The 12,764-nt window shown below is 39.6% G+C and overlaps 1 protein-coding gene across 3 annotated transcripts in view; it reads right to left on the bottom strand.

Moving 5' to 3' along the window:
• The window catches only part of HIVEP3 (HIVEP zinc finger 3), a 213,420-nt gene that overhangs the window by 15,420 nt on the left and 185,236 nt on the right, over positions 1-12,764 (bottom strand). For all 3 annotated transcript variants that reach the window (XM_087970826.1, XM_087970825.1, XM_087970827.1), the window contains exon 7: positions 3,786-3,961. In XM_087970826.1, coding sequence (XP_087826952.1) covers positions 3,786-3,961 — 176 coding nt within the window. The remainder of the gene's footprint in view (positions 1-3,785; positions 3,962-12,764) is intronic.

The following is a 12,764-nucleotide window of genomic DNA, read 5'->3' as shown; positions in this document are numbered from 1 at the left end:
TGGGCAAGCATTATATGCCAACTGAATATCTCTTTTCAAAGCCGGCTATTACCGGTTTTGCCACCTGCCGCCTTTCAAACTAATGCACTATGTGAAATTAAACACAGAGCTAATACTTTGTTGAAGACCCAACAATGACTTTTGGTTCTAGAAACTAGAAATGAGAATAAACCAAGAGAGGCAGTCAGAACCCTTGAATTTACACTACAGCTGAATTTTCTTAAGCAAATGTATGCCCATTTCTTGTAGCAGTTTCGGTTATCCTAGGTAGAGGTTTCTATACCTTGATGAAGGTTAGAACAGGTTAATTGGCTACAGGGATCTTTGGCAAAGCTCAGACCTACTTCCCATGCAACATTGATGATTTTCGTGAATATCATCACTATTACTTGCAGAAAAATCCATACCAGTTTAAGTTAAGGTACCACTTCTCCAAATTTGACGACAAATTATCTTCTGAAAATTTCTCAACACAACAGCTGTAGCTAAGTTCCCTTATGCCTGTAACTGATTCAAAATAACTAATTCATGCAGCAAAAGGGAACCTCATGAGCTATTTCCACTGAAAAGAAGGGAATACTTTGCTCTTAAGAGATAGACTTCCAATTTACCCATAGTATGTTCTTAAAAATAATTGTATATTTTACTTTAAGCCATCCTTCTTCCCATCACATTCAGCAATATTTTAAAAAAAGCTGCAGCTTGCTCAGATTTCATGTTCTCTTGGTTTATAAACCTTCTGTCTGCAATTCAGTCATGCTTTCAGAATTATCTTTATTTCAAGATTTGAAACTATCTCTTATCTATCAATAAACCAAAAATGGGAAGCAATAAAGCTAACACATCCAAAAGCTTTAAAGAGATGCAGAGCAGGGAACAAGCGTTTTCAAGAATTGACAAACCCACAGATTAGGATTGGAAGTATGGTCCTTTGGGAGAATACAGGTAAGTTCTTAACTTATGACCACAATTGGGCCCAACATGACTGTTGCTAAGTGGGACAGTTGTTAAAGTGAGTTTTGTTGTATTTACAATCCTTTTTGGCCACCGTTGTTAAGTGAATCAGTGCAACTGTTAGTGACATGGGCATTGAGTGAATCTGGCTTCCCCATTGACTTTGCTTGTCAGAAGGTCGCAAATAGGGATCATGTGACCCCTGGGACACAGCAAAGGTCATAAACATGAACCGGTTGCCAAGTGTGAAAAATGTTCATAAGTCACTTTTTTCAGTGCCATTGTAACTTCAAATTATCAATGAATGAACGGTTGTAAGTCAAAGACTCCCTGTAAGTTTCTTTGATGTAAAGTTGCCAATAAGAGTAGGTCAAGGATAAAAAGGGATAGCATATGTGAAGAATGCAAGCACATAAGGCTGGAGATGCCCTTGAATACCTATAGAAGCATGCGTCAAGCCCGAAATTGACATAAGTGTAGCCATTTTAGTTTGTCTTAGTATATATTCTTTTTCTTATCTACCCTGTGACAGTCATGGAGGGAAGGCTTTCGGGCTTGCCACATTCCTAAGTGGGGAGGAGTGGAGATAGAGTTGTTTTGGCTAGGTGATTCTTCTTCCCGTGGGAAACGAGCTGTCCGTGCTGGGGCCCCTTGAGGTGGAGATTTATGACATCAAGCAACGTTGAATTACTTCTATTGGAGAATGTGACTTTGGGGGGTTGTTTCTAACTTTAATATTGTGGGGTAATTCCGGGTTGTGTCAGATCTGGAATTGCCATGGACTTTGCCAATTTGATGCTTTCTTAAATAAAAGAATTTGTTTTGGAAGATGGACTTTGGTTTTCTTTTTAAATGGATTTCAACACTTGGAAACCTGACAACATGGCTCTGGATGGCTGTTACCCTGCAACAAGATAGTATTTGATTGCCTGTTCAATTAATGAATACATGACGTTCATTGTTCTAATACACTTTCAGTAAGGAACAAGGGTGATTTATGTCAACATGGCTTTCTCTAGCTTGGCAACCCCTGGTTCTGATTTCCCTGGCCTCAAATGTTATACAGATAGGTCTCAACTTACAACAGTGTCAGCCTTGGAAGCCATTTTTTTACTTGGAAGCTTCGAGGCTGCCACATTTCAGTGCCTGGGAATTTGGGATGGGGGATTTCATAGTGAGGTATGTGATTAGACTCAACAACATTCTTTCTCAGAGAGTCAAGGACATGTTGCCCTGCACCTGGAGAGGAGTGTCTCCAATTCGGATGATTATTTGGTTGGGCCATGTGATGAACTGATGGATGCAGGGGATGGATCTTTGATTTCCCTTTTGGGAAGGGAAAACCCAGAACTCTCAGATTCAGGATTTGCTAGACGTGCCAACAGGACAACTCTTAATAAAATGGAACTTTGAGGAAATGCTTGTCTTGGAGTTGATTGGTTTGGAGTTGGTTAATTGGAACGCTGACAAACAGTTCATTAAAGTGACAACAGCACTGGAAAAATTTGACTTATAACCGTTTTTCACAGTTCTGGCCTTTGCAACATGATCGTGTGGTCAAAATTCAGGTGCATGGCAACTGGTTCCCATTTATGACCATTGCTGTGCTCCAAGGTCATGGGATCCCCTTTTACAACCTTCTCACAAGCAAAGTCAATGGGGAAGCCAGACTATTAGTCACAACCGGGTTACTAACTTATCAACTGCAGCGATTCCCTTAAATAATGGTGGCAAGAGTCAAATTATACTGCACAAGTCAAAAAGAGGGCTGTGAAAATATTTACAGACCCCTCAGTAAATATCCCGGACATAAACTGTTTCAACTCCTATCCTCAAAACGAGGCTATAGAGCACTGCACACCATTACAACTAGACACAAGGACAGTTTTTCCCCGAAAGCCATCACTCTGCTAAAGAAATAATTCCCTCAACACTGTCCAACTATTTACAAAGTCTGCACTACTATTACTATTAATCTTCTCATCACTCCTTATCACCCATCCCCTCCCACTTGTGAATGTATGACTGTAACTTTGTCGCTTGTATCCTTACGATCTATATTGACTGTTTCCTAGTATGATTTGATTGCTTATTGTACCCTATGATTAAGTGTTGTACCTTACGAGTCTTGACTCTTGACAAATGTATCTTTTCTTTTATGTACACTGAGAGCATATGCACCAAGACAAATTCCTTGTGTGTCCAATCACACTTGGCCAATAAAGAATTCTATTCTATTCTATTCTATTCTATTCTATTCTATTCTATTCTATTCTATTCTATTCTATTCTATTCTATTCTACCTCTACTCTACCTCTACTCTATTCTACCTCTACTCTACTCTATTCTCATTGTACCCTATGATTATTATTAAGTGTTGTACCTTATGATTCCTGACTCTTGACGAATGTATCTCTTCTTTCGTGTACACTGAGAGCATTTGCACTAAGACAAATTCCTTGTGTGTCCAATCACACTTGGCCAATAAAGAATTCTATTCTATTCCTATTAAGGTTGTAAAATGGGGCAAAACTCACCTAACGAACAGTCTCACTTATCAACAGGAATTTTGGGCTCGGTTCTGGTCGTAAGTAGAGGACTGCCTGTGCTAAAGGCATACTCCAGTCAAAGGTTTCCCTGGGACCTGGTTACCCAGTGGAGGACAGTTTTGCTTCTGGCGTCATGCTTCAGCCAAACTTCAGCCAGGTTTGAGGTTCTAGGAGGTCTTCTCCAACTGAGCTTTAAGCCTCTGCCTGCTGCCGCCCCAGAAGGAATGTCAACCAGCAAGCCAATGCGCTAGGAAGATGAGCTCAGAGCTGACTGGTGCTTACCTTTGGTTTTAAAAGCAAAGTTACAGTACTTGCAGACAAAGGGCCTGACGTCTGTGTGCGTGCGAATGTGTTTCTTCAGCATGCTGGGTTTCTTGCAGCGAATTCCACACTCCTCACATACATACTTCCCTCGTCCACGGCCTCGCACATACACATACTCTTCGTTTGATTTGTACCTATGAGCAACAGGGTGTCATGGTAACAGAAGTGAAAGATTCCCACCTTAACATAGCAAGTCTCCTTGGGAAAAAAATATATATTTTTAAGCATACAACCAACACACAATCCCATTGCATTATTCATGGCTGCAGGTTAAAAATGCACTGAGCGAGCATCGGAGAACCATAGGTGTGTGGGTGGAGCCCTCCAGAATTGGAAAGGTAGAGATTTCATTTGTAACCACAGCACTTCTACATCCTTGAATGGAGGATGTCACTCTTGGTGAACACAGTTCCTTCTTTTTCCAATTCGAGGAAGCCAAGTGTTAGGCAAGGATGGGGAAAGGTCCCCACCCATCCCGTGCAGTTCACCTTAGGGAGATTACATTAGCAAGAAGAGAACCATGAGGGGCATCCTGACTCCTTAAGAGGAGCCAAATGGTTAAACACATTTAATAAACAAGGGACTTCACTTTCCTGACAGTTTACAGAGAGGAAGGGTCCTTTGGGCTCTCTGAGCTGGCTTGTTTTCTTGGAGGCGTTTCATTACCCAAACTAGGTAACATCAGAGGTTGAGTATTCAGCAGGTTCTGACCAGTTTGGAGAACCGGTAGAGAAATTTTGAGTAGTTCGGAGAAATGGCAAATACTGCCTCTGACTGGCCCCGCCCCCATCTATTCTCCGCCTCCTGAGTCCCAGCTGATTGGCTGGGTCTTCTTTTGTTGCCCTGCACAGGAGAACGGAGCTGGAAAGCAGGTTAGTGGGGTGGGGAGGGAATGCGGATTTTGCAGTATATCCTTCCCCTGCCACGCCCACCAAGCCATGCCCACCAATCCACATCCAGAGAACCGGTAGTAAAATAATTTGAATCCCACCACTGGGTAACATCATCAGCACTGGCATTGATGATGTTACTTAGTTTGGGTAATGAAACGTCCGCATGAAAACAAGCAAGCTCAGAGAGCCCCATTTCAACCCTGAGCTACAAATATTCCCCTTTAGTGTATAGAGACTTTCAGGAAAAAAAAGTGTGGTGATATTCATAATTTACACCTATTATTTGGGGAAAGATGAGTCATTGGTTCCTCTCATTTTTCCTACGTTCAGAGCATAGAAATAGCTCTTTTCACTAAGAGACATTCAGATGGCCAAGGTATGTTATTTGAGGGAAGATGGGGGGAGTGTCTTGAATTTGCAAAGGAATATAGCTTGGGAATCTGGGTCTAAAACATTTAAAGGGAACCCCTACCCTCCCAAAAAATAACTCCCCCCATTCCCCCCCAAAAAAATAACTTGGAAAGGATCTAAAAGAGGAAAGTGAGAAAGTTGAACTGACTCTGAACAATAATATTGGATAGTAATATCAAGCATGCTCTACAAAGGAGAAAGTAAGATAAATATCAGTTTTAGTGTAATTGTAGTTCATTTACAATGAAGATAATAAATGAGCAGGAAATGCCAAGGATATATCAAATATGTTGGAAAAATATTAGTAGAAGTCAGTTAACGCTAACACATTTCAAGGAAGTTCAAGAACTGATGTGCCTAAATGCTGTACATCTACTAAATAATTCACTGAACAAGAACATCTGTATAATATATACCTGCCTAAGGAGGGAGGGAGAGCCAGAAATATCAAGAACCCTAGAATCCTATCTCTTAATTGTTCATTACAACTCTGGAAAATGTAACCTCTTTAAAACAAAGAGAGAGAGAGAAAGAGAAAGAAAGAGAGAGAGAGAGAGAGAGAGAGAGAGAGAGAGAGAGAGAGAGAGAGATATGAAAATGTCCTAGCACCCCTCACTCTCTACCAAGAACAAAAATGCAACAGATATTTTTTGTCATTAGAAAGAGATGTGGTTGGAAGCCACACCTTGCTCCTGTTGACCCACCACAGAAGACATTCCAATAATGCAGAAAGCAAACACTGCACAAATGAAATTGGTCATTTTGGCAAAACAAAGTAAGGTTTTGCTTTTTTTCTAATTATCTTCTTAGTTTCTCCCCCTCCGCTTTTTTTTTCTTTCTGTCCTTTTACTGCTTTCCTTTTTCCCCTTCTGCATACAGTTTGAATAATTTAGACTGAAACTTGTAAGTGCTCTATAGTTACAATTGCTACTGTTCATATAAAGGTCAGTAAAATCATCATTAAAAAAAAAAAAACGATCCTGAGAAAGGTTGCCCAAAGGTTGACAACCTCACCTGCGTCCCCATTCCATTGCAATAGATACCCTGTTGCACAGTTGAATGTCAGACAGAGTAAACTGGACCTAGTTATTTTTGCTAATGCAGACAATTTTTCTGGAGTAGCTATTATCTCAAAAAAAGGGGGGGTGGGGGGTGGGGGAGAAAGGAAATGGACTGCTGGTCAGGTTGGCTAGCTCTGATGGAAAGACATCTTCGCCTTTCCTGTCAGGTTCAAGTTGAAAATCCAAAGCAAAAATGCCACAATATTGACAACACTGACTGAGAGAGTGGATTCCTGCAAAGCCACTCATTCAAGCAGCAGACTTGAGAAATGACGCTTACAAATATTGTGTACCTTGTTTTCCCTTGTTTAAAACAAGGTGGGCCTTTAGAAACCCCCAAACCCAACTTTTCACCTGGTTTTCCTTACATCCAGCCATTCTCAAGCTATCGTTCTCCAAGGCAATTCCAAGGAAGTCATAGATATGAAAACTGGGAAATCCAGGGTCAGGGAATTTTGCCAAATTGTCTGTTCCCAGATGCTGCCTTACACCCACGTGCAAGATTGGAGGCACAAACAGCTGGGAAACTTGACAAAACAGGAAAGGAATCCCTTCCAGACTTTAAATACACACCAAAAGGAGAGGGTTGCTGAGCGAGCATTGAGAAAAAGAATAATTCCCAGGTTAGTAATGGGGTGAGGGGTGGGGGAAGGACATCTTTGGGAGGAGTCTGGCCAGTTCCCTATGAAATTGTCTTTTGGAAGTTTGCCTACTGAGTAATGGAAAACAGAAGCCAAGAGCAAAGCAATGAAAAGAAATGGTTTCTCATAAAGAAGCAACAGATTTCAAAGGTTTTGGCCCAAGAGAACTTGTCTGCTAGAAATATATCTCTATCATCATCATCATCATCATCATCATCATCATCTTCTCTCCCTCCTCAGCTGATATGAAAGTGTTCCTTGTCCCGACTTGATATATTCACAACAATCTTGCAAAATAGATTAAGTCAAAAACAATGTCCTCCTTATGGCATTTTATGCATCAAGTGATAACCTCTGATTTGCCCAGAGCTTTAAATACAATACACAAAAATCTGGACTTTCTACGTCGTTTGTCCCATGCTGGGAAATTCGAACTGCTAGGATTTCCCCCTCTCAAACAAGACTGCCTGCATCATTCTTCTGCTTAAACTATTTTTAACCTAAGAATGCTTTGTATTGTTTAAAGTTAATATACGTAATAGCAACAGGGAAACTATTAAGAATAAAATACATAATAAAAGATAAAGGAGGAGATGTTTTAGAGTTGAGATTAAGTTCTGGAGCTTATGAAGGTAGGCTGTTATTTCCTTCAGCTGGATGAGTTTTCCGACTTTCCAGTCTAGCTTACCATGCCACCACAATTCTCCAGGCATGTACTATCTATGCACTAACCAGGAGTGACTATTTCTGAGAATCTCCCTGTCTATGGAGATTCTCAGTCATCCAGGTCATGGTTGTCCCAAAGTTGCTTCTTCAAAAAGCAACTGGACTTTGTTTTTCTTTGAGACGTTTCACTTCTCATCTATGAAGCTTCTTCAGTTCTTCAGTCTTCAAGGAAAAACAAAGTTCAGTTGCCCTTTGAAAAAAGAAAGCACCTTTGGGACAGGCCTGACCGTGTTTAACTCTTGAGCTCAAGTAATGTTGGTCAGATGCTGCCACCTGTTGAGCCATAAACAGATAAAACTATCACAAATGCCAACTCAAGAAACAGAAAGCTCATCTGGAATGCATCCAAAAGAATATTTCTTTCTGAATATGTCGATCAAGGTTCTCAGTCATCCAGGTAGAGTTGTCTGAAAACTGAGTCATGGGAACTGGACTTATTTTTGTTAATTTGAGATGTCCAAGCAGCAGCCTCCTCACTCTGGTTAAGCAGACGCATTGCAATGTACCAACTCCTCCTGAACCAAACTTAGGGTTTCTTCCCCAAAATGTGTGGCAGTTTTCAGATTCCTTTCTTAACTGAACTTAGAAGTTGGTCGGAGTCTCTGCTGATTCCAGATGCCCTCAAATGTAGGTAGTGGGGACGATAAAGCAATCCAAGGTGAGTATGGTAGTAAAATAGAAATGCAGGTGGTTTCCAGAATCTCAGAGAAAAATGCATAATAGACAACGTCTCTGATGATCCTAACATTTTTGATCTGGCAGAGATAGAGAAGTAGCTGTCACCCACAAGAACAGGAATGCTTGGGAATTAGCAGATATTTTACCATTGTTGCTAAGACACAAGATTGTTACATAACATCACCCAGAAAGAAAGAAAAAAAAGCCAAACTCCAGCAGTTGCCACATCTCTCTTCTTCCCACTTCCGCCACTGAGACAACTTTTGAATGTTTTGCATCAAATAACAAGCGAGTGGCTCAGAAACCCATTTCTGAGTATTTCTAAAGAATAAAACTCCCTCTCAGCTCAACGGCATTAGAAGCTATGACTTATATACCGCTTTACAGTGCTCTACAGCCCCCTCTAAGCGATTTACAGAGTCAGCCTATGGCCCCCAACAATCTGTGCCTTCATTTTACCCACCTCGGAAGGATGGAAGGCTGAGCCTAGTGAGATTCGAGTTACTAAATTGCAGGCAGCCGGTAGGCAGCAGAAGTAGTCTGCAGTACCGCACTCTAACCACTGCGGCTTTCTGCTTGTACCCATCTGGACATTTTAAAGGCCATGGGCCCCATATGGCCCTTTGGCTGTCCCTCTCTGGCCCACAGGGTCAGCGGCAGACAATGGGGGGCAGGGAGTTGAAAAGGCCATTGGGACATCAGCAGGGGACAGGGGGCAACAGCAGCCCTCCAAAATATTATCATATTATCAGTTTCTCATGTGGGCCCTTGGGAAAATTAACTGCCCACTTCTGTGTTTTGCAGAGTAGCCCGAGGTTGCCATGAAGCAGCTCCTGTGTGCTGGTAGTATCTGCTGCCTGGCTTTAGGTTCCCTTGGGTGGCTGAGTGGGAAGCGGGCTGAGGTGTCAGGGCTCTGACAATACACCCCCCCCCCCAATTTAAATCATGAGTCTCTAGCCACATCTCTCAGAGTAATAAAAAAAATGATTTATTGGGAGTGACCATGCCAGTGTTAACTGGGTGCAGCCGACTGTAAGACACATCATTCATTTCACCCTTGACCCTGGTCTTCCCCCACCCCCTGGATGTATATTCTCCAATGGGACACATCCATAGCCAAGAGTCATCAATCATGCTCTCCAGTAATAATCTTGCGCACCAGAAGCTTTGGCTGCCTATCAATTATCTGAAGCATTTAAGGAATGCACTACTTTCCCCAATGCTTTTCTGCTGGCAACTAAAAAGACCAAAGAAGTATTTTTTAGTTGACATGAGGCCTGCAGGGACCCCAAAAAGTAGGAAGTGGGTCACATGGTACCTCAGGGGTAGGAGAGGTCTTGGGAGGCCTGGGACCTGCATTAGCCTCCCAGGGCCTTTCTCAATCCCTGAAGCACCCTGTGCTTCACTTAACAACCTGCATATTGGTTTAACAGCCACATCAGGGAGAGCAGGAAGTGGAAGTTGTTAGGCGAGGCCATCTGTCTTAATGACTGTCAGTACTTGTGACTGTAATGAGCAGGCTACATTACAGTTGTGAATCAAGGAGTACCTGTACTGATACATATATTGAGAACAATCCCTATGTTGGTTCCACATAAATATTTTAAATATATTGATGAATTAATGGCCAGATTTTTAAGGAAGGAGTCTAGGATTCCCTTCTTAAAAGTTTCTCTTACAACAACGGTGGTTTTAATTTTTTTTAACAACATCAGGTTTGTTTGTTAACCTCGATCATGTACTAGGACTGAAATACTACTGAGTATTTGCCACAGTGGACTCAGTTTGAGAGTTACCATTTAGTATCCTTCCATGTTCTTGGTTTTAATTACAGCAGGGATTTGGTTAATTTGTAATTATTACCAGTTAAATATTGTTGCTATGTAAGCCAGGTGTGCGGAAAGCAATTAGGGGTTAACAATGTTAATGCTTTGTTAAACTATATCACCCAAATTTGAAACGTTTTGGTCTAAGAAGAACCAGATACATCAAGAATGGACAGCTGCAAAAAAAATGGTGATTATGTACTCATGGAAAAATGTTGCTCTCCCAGGCTCTAAAAATTCATTTAACATCTGTCAGCTCTCAGCCGTAGGATTAGCTTTGTACCAAAGAAAAGACTAGGCTAGACAATACAATTCCATGTGGTTTAGGGTTGATTCATTCTTTAAAATGGAATCATAATGATGAAATATAAGAAAATTTTATTATTTTAATAGCCTGAGAAGGAATGGATGGATAATTGGATAGGTGAAATATATATTCAGTCTTAACGGCCTTTCAAATATTTAGGATTAGAAATAAAGTAGTTTTATGAGGTTTTTGTTTGTGAGTGTTTAGTTTAGTTCAGGTTTTTAAATATTTTCTTTCTGTTGTGGGGGTTTTAAACATTTGTTTCCTGCCCTTCACCCCCTTGTGTAGTTCAGATAGGATTTTTTTTTACTTTGCATTTTTTTAATATAATACATTTCTTTTTTTTAAGTGTACCATCTTTCTTTCTTTGTTTTACATTTTAAAATAAAGTTTATTTAAGTTTCATATATTTAAAACATTTAAGAAACAAACACATAAACAAATATATATACATATATACATTTTGCAGCAGGTATTGAGCATTGGTTACGTTTTTCTTTTATTTTTATTTTTTTACCTCATAACATTGATGTGATCTACCTTGTTACAATACCCTCCTCGTTCTTTTAATGTTTTAATTTCACAGAATACTTTATGATTAAACGCATGTCCTTCATAGTTTCATAACTTATTCAGTTGTCAAATGTTGCTTTTTCTTTAACCATTTGTACCAACATTTCCAAACTTTGTAGTATTCACTATCTTTGTTGTTTTTTAGTAATTTGGTTAGGCTGTCCATCTCTGCACACTCGTGAATTTTTTTAATGACCATTTCCTCTGAAGGGACAATAGACAGTTTCCAATTTTAAGCATAACTTATTCTGGCTGCCGTTATAATGTGCAAGATTAAATACTGATTTTTTTTTCCTATTTTTGAGTCTATCATACCCAGCAAAAAGGTTTCGGGTTCAAGTTTTACTTCTTGTTTAGTTATATTTAGAATCCAATTTTTGATATTTTTCCAAAACTTCTGAGCATATGGACAGGTCCACCACATATGAAAGTATGTTCCCTGGATGCAGTTACACTTCCAACAATTTCGGGGGAGGTTCGGGAACATCTTAGCCAGTCTCGTGGGTGGCAAGTGCCAACGATACACCATTTTATAGAGATTCTCTTTGTACGAGGCTGACATAGTTAGTTTGTAATTTCTTTCCCAAATATGTTCCCACTTGTCTAATTCAATACTGTGGCCCACATTTTTTGCCCAAATTATCATACACTCCTTGACTGTTTCTTCTTTTAATTTATAATTCAATAGATATTTATATATTTTACTAATCAATTTCCTTTCCTCTCCATGCCAAATTTTATCTAATTCTTGGTAGGTCATGTTAAAACCAAATTGTTCTTTATCTTTTTTGTAATCCGTTTGTATCTGCGCATAGGGCCACCATGCTCTCTCTTTTCCCTGAATTTGTATTTGATTCCTACCCTTTAACTCTCCGGTTTGATGTAATAGATCTTTATATCTTACAATATTATCAAAATCTAAAACGTTTGGATGTGTAACTGCCTCCATTGTAGATAACCACAGTGGGACCTTACAGTAATGTACTTTTCTATCTTTTCCTAAATAGTTAATAACACACTCCTTATATAATGCCTTTGAAAGTACAAGTAGTGTTTACTCTTTCCATCCCACATAAATGCGTGCCATCCAAGTTGGAGTTCAAAGCCCTCTAATGTTAAGATCCTTTTATTTATCAAATTAACCCAGTCTTTGAGCCAGGTTGCTATCGCAGCATAGTAGTATGTTTCAAAATCTGGAAGACCAAAGCCTCCTTTCTTTCTATCGTCCTGTAATAATTTATATTTTATTCTGGGTTTTTCCCCCTGCCATATAAATTTGGATAGATGTTTATTTGGTTCTTCAAAAAAGCTTTTTTCTGTCTAAAATAAGAACAACAATTTTGGCAAAATATTCATTTTTACTATTGCAATACGGCCTAATAGAGATATTTGTAATTTAGCCCAATTATCTAAGTCTTTAAATATTTGAATTGTTAATTTATCATAATTATCTTTTTTAATTGATGAGCACCTAGCTGTCAGCCATATCCCCAGATATTTTACTTTGTTCACCACTTGTATCCCTAATCTCTTTATTAGTTCTTCCTTTTGTTCATTTGTACAGTTTTTTTGTTATCACTTTTGTTTTTTCTTTATTAATTTTTAACCCTGCCACCTTTCCATATTGTTCTATTTCTTTCATCAAAATGGGTGTCATTTCCAGGGGATCTTCCACTATAAATGCCATATTGTCAGCAAATGCTTGAAGTTTGTACTCCTCTTTTTTAACTTTTAACCCCCTGATCTCTTGATTTTGTTGGATTTGTACCAGTAGTGTCTCTTCTGCTAATATATAAAGTAGAGGAGCCAAGGGGCATCCTT

This window comes from Notechis scutatus, chromosome 8 (assembly GCF_049901735.1).
Source record: "Notechis scutatus isolate UNSWTSFEM ecotype Mainland chromosome 8, rNotScu1.2, whole genome shotgun sequence".
NCBI lineage: Eukaryota > Metazoa > Chordata > Lepidosauria > Squamata > Elapidae > Notechis > Notechis scutatus.
The sequence above is the reverse complement of the archived record's forward strand: the minus strand, read 5'-3'. Positions and strand labels throughout refer to the sequence as shown.